General features: G+C 41.5%; 1 protein-coding gene across 1 annotated transcript in view; it reads right to left on the reverse strand.

The window, feature by feature from the left end:
- The window catches only part of Shc3 (SHC adaptor protein 3), a 79435-nt gene that overhangs the window by 19420 nt on the left and 45389 nt on the right, over nt 1–14626 (reverse strand). The window contains exons 9-10 of the mRNA XM_077792217.1: nt 12357–12515; nt 8349–8644 (exon numbers count right to left, since the gene is read on the reverse strand). Coding sequence (XP_077648343.1) covers nt 8349–8644; nt 12357–12515 — 455 coding nt within the window. The remainder of the gene's footprint in view (nt 1–8348; nt 8645–12356; nt 12516–14626) is intronic.

The following is a 14626-nucleotide window of genomic DNA, read 5'->3' on the forward strand; positions in this document are numbered from 1 at the left end:
ATAGAATATACATTCTTCATACATGATTGCCAATTTGATATTTAGATAAAATGGAAAAATTCCTAGACAGGCACAAACTATCAAAACTGACACATGAAGAAATAGATAGCCTATTGAACTATAATGATGAAGAGAATTAGTACTCAAACTACCCGCCACCAAAAAGCTAGGACCAAATGGCTTCACTACTAAGCTTTGCCAAGAATCTAAGGAAGAATTCACCAATTCTTCACAAACTCTCCCAAGAAGTGAAAGACAAAACACTTCTAAACTCACTTTGTGAGTTCTGTAATACCCTGATAGCCAAAACCAGACAAAGATACCACAAATAATAATAATAAAACTCTACAGATTCCCTTATGCATATGGATGGGGAAAATCCTCAAAAAATACTGGCAAGCCAAATCTAGGAAATAATAATAAAAAGATTATACTTCCATGCCCAAGTGGAATTTATTCCAGTAATGCAAGGGTTAACATCTGAAAATCAGTCAGCATAACACAGAAATTATAAATCAAAGACACACACAAAAAAATTAACAGACATAGAAAATAATTTGACAAAATCCAACACTACATGTGTAAAAAGAAAGACTCAACAAACCAGAAGTAAAATGATTTTTTTTCAACCTGATAAAGGGTATACACAAAAATCCCAAAGCTAACATACTTAATTGTGAAAAACTAGATGTTTTCAGTAATAAGACAAGAGGACTGCTCTTGCTACTTCTATTTATCATTGTAGTGGAACTTGTAGCTAAGGTAATTAGGTAATGCAGAGAATAAAAGGTATCCAAGCTGGAGAGGAAAAAACAAAACTCTATTTGCTGATAACAAGATCTTTACATAGAAAATTCTAAACTATCCATTAAAATATTAAAACCAATAAATGACTTTAGCACAAGTTTGTAGGATACAAAATCAATATGCAGAAATCAACTATGTTTCCCTACACTTGCAATGAAGAGTCTGAAAACGAAATCGAGAACATTAGAGAACATTCATAAGAACTTTCTGAAATAAAATGCTTAGAAGTAAAATTAACAAAAGAAGTGCAAAACTTATACTCTGTAAACTAAAAATATTATAAAAACTAAGAAATATATAAATAAATGGGAAGACATGTCTCTATTATGGTTTGGAAGACTTAATTGTTAAGACATCACTATTCTCCAAATTGATCTATAGATTCAATGTAATTCCCATCAGAATCACAACTGACCTCTTTGTAGACATTGACAAGTTATTCTAAAGCTCATATGGAACTGCTAGAAACCCCAAATAGCCAAACAACCCTGAAAAAGAATAATAAAGTGGATGGACTCACCTTTCCTGATTTAAAAACTTTCTGGAAAGCAATGGAAATCAATATTGTATGGTACTGTCCCAAGGATAGACATCCAGACCCAGTGAATCAATTTGAGAGTCCACAATACAATATACATCAATGATCAACTGATTCTCAGTAGTGGTGCCAGCAACATTCAATAGGGAAAGAACAGTCTTATCAACAAATGATGGGAAGACAACTGAATATTCACAAGTAACAGAATAAGGCTGAACCATTACATTACACTGTATATACGAATTAACATAAAACGAATCAAAGGCTTAAATGTAAGCACTAAAACTATAAATTCTTTGAAGAAAATATAGACGTGAATCTTTATGACCTTGGATTCGAGAAAAGACTCAGGTATAACTTAAAAAACCTGAGCACAAAAGAAAAGATAAAATTAATTTTGTCAAAATTTAAAATTTTCATGCTTTAAAGGACAGTGTCAAAAAAGTGAAAAGATTACCTGCAGGATGAGAAAATAAATAAAGACAAATTATATATCTGATAATGGACTTGTCTCTAGCATATATAAAGAACATTTAGAATGTAATAATAAAAGATAATCCAATTAAAACAAATGGGCAAAGGATCTAAATAGACTTTTCTGTAAGAAACATATGGTCAATAAGAAGAGTTGCTCAACATTGATACTAATCAGAAAAATGTAAATCAAAACCACAATGAGATATAACTTCCTACTCACCAGGAGGGGTAGAATCATAAAGGGTGGTAAATTGTTGGAGAGCTTGTGGAGAAATCAAAGCCTTTATGTGGTGTCAGCTGGAGTATAAATTGGGACAGTCACCTTGGAAAATTGTTGGGTAGTTTCTCAAAAAATAAAGAAAAGATGGAGTTTCTCAAGAAATAGTGTCTACCATATGACCTAGCAATTCCACTGCTGGCTATATATCAAAGAAAAATGAAAATATAAGCTAACACTAACTATAAAAATATTTATAGCAGCATTATTACTAATAGCCAAAATGTGGAAACAACCTGAGCATTCATCAACAGATGAATAATAAAACAAAAAGTGATCTACCCATACAATGGATATTAATTATTTAACTATAAAAAGAAAATCATACAAATATATGCTAGAGGTTGGGTGAACCTTGAGAACATTATGCTGATTGAAAGAAGCTGGTCACAAAAGTTCACAGGTTACATTGTTATGGACCAGGTTATATGGGCAATGACCAAACAGACCCACTTTACCCTGAGACTCCGTATCATATAAGAAATGCTTCTCCCGTGGGAAAGCCCCGCCTCTGTGCCCATTAATAGTTACCCAGCATAGTACTTGGCAACACAAAATAGCAATTCTTATACAATGTAAAATTGTTCTCTTTGGTTTCTATTTTTCTTGGGCAATGTATCTTATCAGAGATTGATTGTCTAGACGTTAGTAACCATTCTCTAACTTGTTCTCAACTAGGGTCATTTTGACCCACTTCCCTTCTGCTGGCTTGCTGCTATGCCAACCTGGAAAGTCTTGTGGGAAATACCAATGTACCCACTGCATTGTCTCACTCACTGCCCAATCCAGCTTTTGTACCTGCTTGCTTGCTGCTGCGTCAATCCAGATGTCTGCATTACTGTTAGCTAGTCACCCTGCTGTGCAATAGAACCAGAGTTTATCCCTCCTGGCTAACTGTGACTTTGTTCCCATTAGCCAAACCTTCCCCTTTCTCCCTCCTCTTCTTCTTCCCAGCCTCTGGTCACCACGATTTTACTCTCTTCTACGAGATCAGTTTACTTGGATTCCGCACGAGTGAGATCACATGGTATTTGTCTTAGTCGTAGATGGACACCATACCTGTATTTTATTCATTCATTTTTATGCACTGCTGAGGATTGAACCCAGGGTTCACATGTGCTAGGCAAGCGCTCTACCATGGAGCTACAACCCTGGCCCCCAGAATCTGTTATTTTACTTGTGTGGGGGAGGGGTCTTTTTGATAATGGCCATTCTAACTGGGGTGAGATGTTATTTCACTGTGGTTTTGCTTTGCATTTCCCTGATATTGAGTGATTTTGAGCATTTGTTTACACACCTGTTGGCCATTTGTGAGTCTTTCTTTTTTTCTTTTTTTTTTCTGAGAAATGTCTATTTAGGTCTTTTGTCTAATTTTTAATTGGACTTGTTTCCTACTGAGTTGAGTTCTTTACGTAATCTGGGTATGATTATGAAGAGTTTGCAGGTTTTCTCACCCATTGTTGGGTTGTGTCTTCATTCTGTTGACTGCTTCCTTTGCCTTTTTTTTAATATTTATTTTTTAGTTGTACACAATACCTTTATTTTGTTTATTTATTTTTACATGGTGCTGAGGATCCAACCCAGGGCTGCGCACAGGCTAGGCAAGCTGGCCTCCTCACCCAGGTTCCCAGTGACCTCGGCACACAGCGGGAGGCTCCAGGGTTGGTCGACACTGGAGTAAATTTAGATGCAGAACTGCTTTGCCGCCTTCCGTCTCTGAGTAATCCGTTCTGCCAAGTTCCCTCCTTTATAGTCAGGGACCGGCCAATTACCATGAAAATCAGATGAATAAATATTGAAGAGAATGTGCTCAGCGTCTATTTTGGTGTCTTTACAGCAAGGAAGCGATGCTACATTTTTAATTAAGTCTTTCATTTCCATTTTCTTTTCATCTAACGCTATCCTCCATAGGATCCATTTAACTCCATAATCAGACCCAGATAAAAGCCCCCCCAAAGAAAAGCCATTAGTAGGTCTGACTTCACCAATGTTCTCAGTGGTGCCGCACATTTCTCCTCCAAAATTAAAACACATGAAAACTTTGAGTCATGGCTTCTATGGACACCTGGCTTAACCATGTTACTCCAATGCCATTTCCTCATTTTCTACATCATCTTGAAACTGGTTTGTGAATTTATGATAAATGCATTATTAGTCGTGCATATCTCTCTCTCTGTTATTCTTCGGCCCTTTAAAGACTAAACAGAAAAACGTAATCATCTTTGTTCTATGTAATGACATATTTAGCTGGATTTTCACATTTGTGTTTTTTAATAACCTAGATTTTCAAGTGAAGTATGTAGATTCTCATAGAATTGCTTGAGTATTTTCTCTCCGGTTTTCTTTAGTTAACCACAACAGAATTATTAGATGGCCTAAGCGGGTAGAAAGAACCCGGGCTGGTTCTAGTTAGAAAAATCTTGCTTGTAAATCTACCTCTGTAGTAAGGTGTGACCCTCATGCCCCTGTACACAGACATCACTGTAACTCCCTGGATTCTCAACTACTCACCAGGAAAAGCCCAAGTTGATCAAGCATTTATCAAATGATTATTGAACACCTACTGTGTGCCAGGGACCATTCCAGTTGCTGGGGGTGGACAATAAACAAAGCCACTACCCTGATCAAGATCAGAGGCTAGAGGAAGCAGAGAGGCAAATAATAAGCAGATTAATAAATGGGCACCAATGCTTGCTTGCCATCAGTGCATTAAAGCCCACACAAATCAGAACAAAGAAACAGGAAGCACAAAGGGAAGTAAATCCATCAGGGAAGAGTCTCCTGATCAGCCACCTCTGATTTGGAGAAAGTCTGGCCCGCTCTGGGAAGCAAGTGTGGCCACGTGATCCTGACACCCAAACCAGATGAACACACACAGGCGCCAACGCAGTGAAGACAGTTGAGAGGGACGTGGTCACGTCAGAGTCTTCAAAAAATCCTAAAGGAAAGATGGGGTATCCAAATCCAACAGGGAAGGCAGGTCTAGGATAGGATGCAACGTCAGAAAGACCTCCCTGTGGCCTTCTTACAGGGATGGATTTAAGAAAAACATCACGCTATTATCTCAAAAGATGCTGAAGAAGTATTGGATGAAGTTCAATACCCACATACGATAAGAGTTATTAGGTAAATAATATGTGCGAGTTCCACCAAAGCAGAGATTTTTCTATTTAAATTGGTTCACGGATACAGACCAGGTGCCAAAAGTTGATGTCTGGGGTTGGTAGTTGTTCCGTGCACACATCTGTTAAATGAATGAATGAATGAATGAATTCAAGGGCTACGGCAAACATCCCTAAGGGAAGAAAACTGCAAATCATTTCCTTGCAGTTGGGGTCAGGCAAGGGTGCCCGCTCCTGGTTAATGTTCATGGCTGTACCTAGTCGGGGTGGTAGATCAGGGGCCAGGATGGGCCCTGCAAGGCAAGAGACAAGACTCCCAGTATCTGCAAAGACTGAGTGCCAGGGAGCCTGCCAGAATCAGCAAAATCTCTAGTTACAAGGTCCCTCCTCATTCCTCTTCCTACAGCAGTCATTGTTAAGAAAATGTAACTAAAAATAACGTACTACTTACAACAGGGACTAGAACTAGACACTTCAGAAATAACCTAACAAGCCGAGCGCAGTGGTACACACTTGTAATCCCAGCAACTTGAGGCAGGAGGATCACAAGTTCAAAGCCAGCCTCCATAAGTTAGTGAGGCCCAGAGCAACACAGCGAGATCCTGTCTCCAAATAAAATATAGAAATAAAGAGGAGTGGGATGTGGCTCAGTGATTAAGCAGCCCCGGGCTCAATCCCTGGTACCAAAAAACAAACAAACAAACAAAAACAACAAACAAAGGGAACACAAGAACTTTCTAGATAGACTTTTAAAACTCTCTCAAAGAATATCTTAAAAGTCTGAGTAAGTGGTTCATCACATCATGGGGTGATGATCTGGTATTGAAAACTGGCTGTTCTTTGCCAAAATAATCTATACATGTAGCATAAGCCCTATCAAGATCCCAGCATGTATTTTGGGTGACTGATTTTACAAACAAAATAAAGAAGAACGAATGTTTGAGAGCATGCTTGGACCATTCTGATAAAGGAAAGTCAAGAGAAGGACTCACACCACCAGATATTAAGACAGCTGCCAAGTCCTAACAATGAAAAGAGCACAGTTCTCACACAGGAATAAACAGTCAGGTCGATAGAATGAAGAATCCAGAAATAGATCCAGGATGTCAAGAACTCAGTATGTTATAGAAGGAGAAGGAACTTTGGTATGACAGAGACACAATGAATAATTTGTAAATGGCAAGCAAAAAAAAAATGGACTTACTATAATGAAGACTTAAAAATTTAGGGTTTCCTATCTCATATCGTATTCAAAAGTATTTCCCATTGAAATTAAACCTAATTGTGAACAACAAAACTATAAGGCTAGAAGAAGAGAAATAGAAAAAAATATATAGAACACAGTGCCTTTGTGATTTGTGGGTGAGTAAAAATTTAAAACTCAAAAACATTAATCCCAAGGGTAAAATTTGGTGGATTCAGCATTCCAAAGAAAGACGTCTATTTGATGAAGACCCTCACAGGCAAAAGAAGAAGAAGGAAGGAGAAGAAGAAGAGGAGGAGGCGGCACATGGAAATTCTACTGCTGAAAAACTCAAAAAGAAAGTCAAAAGAAAAGTATGGGAACAAGAGCATCACACTTACAGGAGACAGACCTGTTGTTCTTGGCTAATGATAGGCAATCAAAGAATGGCACATCTGGCCATGAACTAGGACTTTACTCCTTACTCCTACCAATTAGCAAAACTAGACAGACTCGATCTAGGAAGACTGAGGATGTAGGGTCCCCCCCACCAGGGGTGCACCTCAGTAGCCCAGCTAATCTGGAAGCAAATGCAAACCCTGGTGAAATTAAATATGTATTTCCTGTGGCCCAAACTTCCACCCCTGGCATATGCCCCAGAGACACTACCCCTGGGATAGAGAGAAACATGCATGAGAGTCTGCAGCGGCTTATACCACCTTCTCCAGAGAATTTAGAGGGACTCCAAATGTGCCTCTGAAGGTCCCCAGGCAGTCCCCCAAAGTGATGATCCAATACACAGAAAGCACCATCGATGCAACTCAAGAACTTGAGAGGAAGGAAGGAAATGAAAGAAGATCTGTGGAACGTCACGTTTGTAAATTTCTAAAAGACATGAACACAAAATATATATTTTTATAGATGACATCTCTATAAAAAATTACTACAGAAAATAGACCTGGAAGGAAATGGTGACATTTATTATATTCCATGCCTGGGAGGTGGTTGTCTTGGTGGAAGAGAAAGAGGAATTATGCAAACAGATGTTTCAAGAATGCTGAGAGCTGAGGTACAGGGCCCCTCAAGTGACCCCCAGCCCACCTGCACCCGCCTACACACACAGAGGATATGTTCAAGTCCAGATGAAGACTAAGGCTTCGTTCCTACCTGTCAGTCACTTAAACAATTCTCTCTTGCTTTTTGTTTTCACTCACTGCCTAAGAAGTTTTAAACAACAATTCTGGAATTTACTCAGCAGTTAATTCAGCTGCATTTAGTGCAATTATTTGGAGTATACCCAGGGTGAAGTCCAATCTACTTACTGATTGGAAGATGGTCAATTCAGCCAAACCCACACAATTATCCAGACACAACTGTACAGCCAGAAACGGTCAAACTCAGCCTCACTGGGCATCACCTAGAGACTAATTGGTGGGGATCTTCCTTACTGTTCAGCACTTTTGCAGCCTACAGATAAAACCTCAGTGACTCAACTTTCAGGAATTTTTGAGATAAATATTAAAATACCAGAAGCCTGTGCTTCCTTGTCTGTTATGAATGTATTAAGAAGAAAAATGTCCTTTTTACAGATTTAGTTTCACCTTTCACTTTTAGACTTTAATTCCAACTGAAGGTACTTTGGAATATGATATGAGACAGGAACCCAACATTTTTAAAGTGTCTGCATAGTAAGCCAAAGTTCCTGTATTTATTTACCTGGAAGTAGAGGAAAGTCAAAACTTTCATCGCAGGCCATGAAAGTTTTCCCAAGTTTTATGACTTGCGTGGGGCCCTGACCATCGACACCTGCTCTCTGCCTCTGTCTCTGGCATGCACATGTGGATAGGGGACAGAATGCAGGGGTCGCCCCATGTGGTGTCCCAGAGAGTAGAGTTGGTTAAAGGCAGGTACAAGCTCATGAGAAGGCCCTGTCTGGTGCCTTACCGTGCCTTCAGGGTCCACTAGCAACAGATGCTTGGCCTGGCCGTGGTGCATGCCCGTGAGGACGAAGGAGCCTGGGTTGGTGGTGCTCTTTCTGACCAGGAAGTCTCCGTCTTTCTCCAGCAGCCCCTCCGCCTCCTTCCTACTCATCTCTCCTTGGTACCAAGGCTCGGCATTCAGTTCCTCCAGCATCTTGGCATCGGGGGCTCTGGGTGAGACAGGGCTGATGCACTCCACGGAGGCTGCCTTGTTCAACACGGGTCCCAAGGACTGGTTCCTGAGCGCATCTTCAAAAGGCTCTGCATCAAGGGACATTTGCCAGCAATGAGTCAGTCCATCACCACAAGAGCAAATGATCAAAATACTACGTAAGAGATGAAAATGCAAACATAACCCCCCCACCCCCAGGGCAGGAAAACTAGGAAAGAAGAACTGGCTGGTAATATATCAAGACTTATCATAACCAGTAATTACAAGCACAGCCCAAATGTTGGCATGACTCCCTCTGGGGAGTCTGTTTTCCCTGACAGCTGGAAGTTCTACTTTGTGCCAAGGATTCAAGTTCACCCTCTGTCAGCTAGATACTAGGACTTTGTCACTGCACACTGCAAGAGGCCATACATAGCTCATTCCCTCCAATTTCCCTGGAATATCAGCCATATTTCTTAATAAATTCCAAATAAAAACTTGCTAATACCAAAGGTGAAGGCAAGTTATGCAGCTTTGATTTCATGTAGAACCTAAGCCCAACTTACCAACACTTGACTTCAGAATCTTTGGGTACCCCTTGTGTGACTTCTAGGATAGGAACTCTTAACTCCCCTTGACCTTCATTTATTTTCCCACCACAAAGGGCTTGCTTGAATTCCTGACACCACGCTTGGCTTTATCCCCCTGGAAACACACTTCTGTCTACAAGGTGGCTGTGGATGGGGAAACTGCTGTTCCAGCAGCAACAAAAACCAGTGGCAAAGAAAGTCGACAGGAAAGTCTGATTCAGTTTCAACATTCAGTTTTCCAGTAAGGTGGTAGGTACCAAAGCACTCTGGAAAATGAGCACAGGCTGTGAAACAGATGTGATGAGGATGAGTTAGCATCCCACTGCCCACCCAGCGAGGGGCAGGCACCACAAGAAGAGGAATGGTTCTCTCCTGGGCCCAGCTACGTCTCCAGAGCCCCATGTTGTTCCTAGGACACAGCCCATCTCTAAGTATTCAATGGGTGCCGTCAAATAAGCTAAATTTGGCAAATATTAGAGGGGGGATAGAAAGAAAAGAGATGAATACAGGAAACCAAAATGAGATCTTTTCGATAGCTGCAAAGTGTCACAGGTTTAGGGAGGAAAAGAGGTTAAAATGATAGGCTAAGATTAGGTCTGTGGGTTTTCCTCTTTTGCCATCTTATCTGATCACCTGGAGTAATTGGAAATTTGTGTTATACTATTTCTGCATCATCTCCACCTTTTCTATCTTCACCATCAGCAGCAGCATCCCATTTGTCCCCACATTCACATTGGTCAGCACAGTCACCATCAGCACCAACATGATCTCCATCGCCACCATCACCATCTTCACAATTACCTTCACCACTGCCATTACCACCATCATCACCACCTCCATCACCACAGTTGCCATCATCACCATCATTATTTCTTCATAATCACCATCATCACCATTACCATCACCATCATTGCCACCATCACTATCGCCATCATTACCATCACTACTGTTTCCATAATCTTCACCACCACCACCATCATCTTCTTCATCACCACCATCATCACCACCATCACCATCAACACCATTGACATCATAATCTTCATCACCAACACCATCATCACCATCACTACCATTTCCATCATCATCTTAATCATTACCACCATCTCACCATCACCATCACCATTATTATCATCTTCATTATCACCATCATCACCATTTCCACCACCATCACCATCATTGCCACCATCACTATTGCCATCATTACCATCACTACCATTTCCATCATCTTCATCACCACCATCATCATCACCATCACCATCATTACCATCTTCATAATCACCATCATCACCATTACCACCACCATCACCATCATTGCCACCATCATTATCGCCATCATTACCATCACTACTGTTTCCATAATCTTCACTACCACCACCATCATCTTCTTCATCACCACCATCATCACCACCATCAACATCAATACCACTGACATCATAATCTTCATCACCAACACCATCATCATCATCACTACCATTTCCATCATCATCTTAATCACTACCACCATCATCACCATCACCATCACCATTATTATCATCTTCATCATCACCATACCACCACCATCACCATCATTGCCACCATCACTATCGCCATCGTTACCATTACTGCTGTTTTCATAATCTTCATCACCACCACCATCACCGTCACGACCATTTCCATCGTCATCATCATGACTATCAGCATCATCACTCACATCACCATCATTACCATCATCACCACCTTGAGTATTATTTAGCACTAGTGCTTCAAGATAAACAACACAGTGCCGGCTTGTATTTTTAATTACGTTTTAATAGACATGAGCCTCTCTAAGACCCTTTCTGCCATCTGTTTCCCCTTCTCTGGTTTCTGGAGCTGATATAGAAATTAATTGATGGGAAATTAGAAATTAATTGGTGGAAAAAGAATAGCTCTGGTTCCCATTTTCCTCAAGGCCCAACTAACCCAGCTCTCCCCAGGCTCTGGGGCCAGGAGTCACTGGGAAATGGGGACTACGTTAAACAGTAAAAATGGCCTGCCCAAAAATACAATGGCAAAACTACCACTGGGATATACTACAACCACCGAAGCTGCGGTGGGAGGGTCACCACTCTGCTCTCCAGTTTAGGAATCTGGTTCTACATTATTTGGGCTGTTTTCTCACTTTTTAAAAAGTGAACACATTGGATGAAGGGATCTAAGGTTCCTCTCAGCATTAAGATTCAAGTGCTCTTCTAGCTGAGGTGATTTTTGACAAAATGAGAGTCAAAATGGGAGTCCAATGAGTCTAGGCAGCCAGACTGGCTGAGGAATAGAAAGTGACCTGATTCTCAAGGCATGTGACCCCAGCCTCACCCACATCAGAACCTGGAGTAGCAAGAACTAGACCGGCAGAGCCTTTCACACATGGTGAGGTTCTTAACCTCTAGGATTCTCCATCTCCTCCTCTGTAACATAGGGAGGATGTTAGTAATAATACTGTCTACCTCCCTCGGTTCACCTGCCACCTCTGATCTTATCCCCCGTCTTATTTTGCTCATCCCCCGTCTTACTTTGCGGTTCAGAACTTGGGAGCACTTCTTACCATCTGGTGATACACAGTTATTTGTTTAAAACCCATTGAGTGGAGACCATCTATCTGGCTCTCTGTGTATCTCCCACTAAATAGAAAAGTATTTGACATCTGGGAAGAACTCAATAAATTTTTGGAAGTAGGTAGGAGAAAAGAGAGAGGGGATGAAAAGAAAACTGAGAGAAACAATGAGAAAGAGAGAGAGAGAGAAAGGGAGGGAGAGAAAGAAAATACATGTCAGAGAGAGAGGTGCTCTGCGATTTCTTGTTTATCCGTCGGTCCTGCCTGGTAGACTGACTCTGTGGCTACGGCCCATTTCGTCTTGCATCTTTGACAACCAATACAACAGTTGGCATTTAATAGGCAATGAACATTTAAGTGTGTAGATCAATGAGCACTTTTATTTGTGCATATTGTGTATCTCAATACACTTTTAGGTCTTCAAGAAGAAAGTCTTTTCCAGAAAGAGAGGGAAATTGGCTTTGCCTCTTGACTGTAGAGAGGGTTATATAAGTTCCTAAGCCATAAATGAGCCCCATCGTAGCCCAGAAAAGTGCAGCTGATCACCACCATTAATCAAAACCCTGCTAGCAAGAAATCCAGTCATTGCACAGAGAGCAAATAAAAGTCAGTGTAATGGGTAACTTCAAAAGAGAAGAAAGGAAGAGACAAACGGAAACCTACTCATGTCAAAGAGGTCTTTCCGTGGGCTGCTGTCTGCACTGTTGGCCACGGCTGGCCAGGCCTGCGGTGGGATGTGCTGGGTGTTGACATAGGTGGGTACTTCTCCCATGGGGGCCGCATGTGACTTCCCTTCTGGCGTAGTGTAGATGTCCAGGGACCCTGCAACAAGAAAACACGTCCCTATTTCTCTTAGCATGGCGACCCTATTCATGCCTCTATAGTGAAACCACCCGCCATTCCACAGAAGCGTTCCTTAAGCCTACCAACAAGAAAATTCTTCCTGAAGATCCCCATCAGCTAAATTCTCCTCTTCTAAGTCTGTCATCCTAGCTGTATCCTGGCTAGGATGCTTCTCTGTCAAAATGGGATCTTCCAGCTAACCTTGGGTGGGTACCATATTGGTTAGGGGTCTCACCAAAGATTCTGGGCCACACTGTCCCCAGGGTCCTGCAACCCCTGCAGCCAGAAGATGCCCTGCTTCCTTCTCTCCTTTACAACACTCTGGGATGAGATAACTGAGCAGGAGAACTATCAAGCTTGGTTTAACCACTCTTTATTTAAGTGTCCGCGAATGCTTTATAAATTATGAAGTGCCTCCTAAGAACTGAGACAGTTTCCTTACAACACAGAGCCACCACTTGCTGACCTGGATCTATAAGGGAGTCCAGGTGGGTGCATGATGGGGGAGGCCCCTCTTACAAGGCAGTGATGCTCCTCCATTGGACCTCTCAGCTGGTCAAAGGGGTGCTGAGGCTGAGGGAGCCCAGAGTCCAGCTCTTCCATCACCCAGAGGTGGCGTAAGAGATGTTGCCCACGATTGCCTGTCTGGATTGCTATTCCTGTGTCGCCCTGCCTCCAACGCAGCTAAGCAACCCTATCCAAGAGAATGCCCTGCGGTGCTCTCCTTTCTGGAAAGAGGGCATCTCTCATACCCTGGGGCCAGTGATATGTTGAGGATGGTTCCGTGTAACTGGCCAGAGTCAGTTCAGGACTTTAAAAACCTTGCCAAGAGCCTATGGCCAGGTGTTGGCCAGCACCCAGCCATCTCCCAGCCAGCATGTGTGAGGGGGGGGGGGTGGGCATGCTGATATCCCTTCCCTGGGAGGCTTCACCTGCAAAACCACGAGCCACCTACCGTGATTCTACTCTCCGAATCCCACACACTATTTCTATGTTTAAGAGGCTATTTCTGGATCACCTGCCCCAGGTGAAGAAGTGCTATTTAAGTGTACACCTTTGAGTATATTGTGAACAAATCTCCACAAGCTCATTTCAAAAAGGAGATCAGAAGCCCCGTGAATGACCTTGCTGACACTCCTTTCCCACTGCAGAGGACAGCAGATGCTGAGCGGGGACAGATGGACACCCACCACGGTGGTCCCTGAGTCCACACTCACTTAGGAGGAAGAGCTACTAGAAAATGAACAATCTGTTTTATGGGAAAACATACTTATTATTTTTCAATAAGAGCTTGAGACTTATGAGTCTCAAGTTCCAGATGGGGAACTTGTTTCAGATTCATTTTGCCCTGGTGGGTCAGCCACGTTCTCTGACCTTGAACCAGCTGGAATGACTTAAATATACAAAAAAAAAAAGTTATTTTACAATAAACCTGATTTATTTCATAATAAAGTAAATATCTAGAAGAAAGAACACATCTATTTTAGCCTCTGACAATTATCTCTCTCCATGCATATGTTACATAACACATTTTAAACATAAATAGAACAGAGGTGAATGGCTCATGGTGAAAAGCACCTTGACAAAATCATATCTTTGATTATTTCCAACCTACTTCAAGGCAGAGCCACATGGTGGCTTCAGCTTGGCCTTATGCTTTGTCGAGGGGGTCAACCCCACAGCTCTCCCTTTCACTGGGGTAGAGAAGACATGGAATTCTTTTGTATGAGGAAAATTTGAAAAATTGTCACTTGGTTCTTGGCACAAATGGTTATAACCAAGGGGTAAATCTTAACATTAAATCAATCAGTGATTAAATTTACATTCATAGTGGGGTGAGTTGGATCCACCTCATTTAGACTTTGTAGCAGGACCACAGAACCATTGGAAGAGATAAGAAAATTTTTGAGAAGGGAAAAGGTTTAGAATTAAAAGAAAAACTTCAAGGATAAATGGACAGATTGATGGAGGGATGAATAGATGGATGGAAGACAGATGTTGGAATGGAAGTATTTATACTAATAATTGTGAGCAGCTAGCAAGTTCTTAGCAAGTTGTATGTAAATTACTATAATTCTATCTGGATACGT

Source organism: Urocitellus parryii, chromosome 13, assembly GCF_045843805.1.
Source record: "Urocitellus parryii isolate mUroPar1 chromosome 13, mUroPar1.hap1, whole genome shotgun sequence".
Taxonomy (NCBI): domain Eukaryota; kingdom Metazoa; phylum Chordata; class Mammalia; order Rodentia; family Sciuridae; genus Urocitellus; species Urocitellus parryii.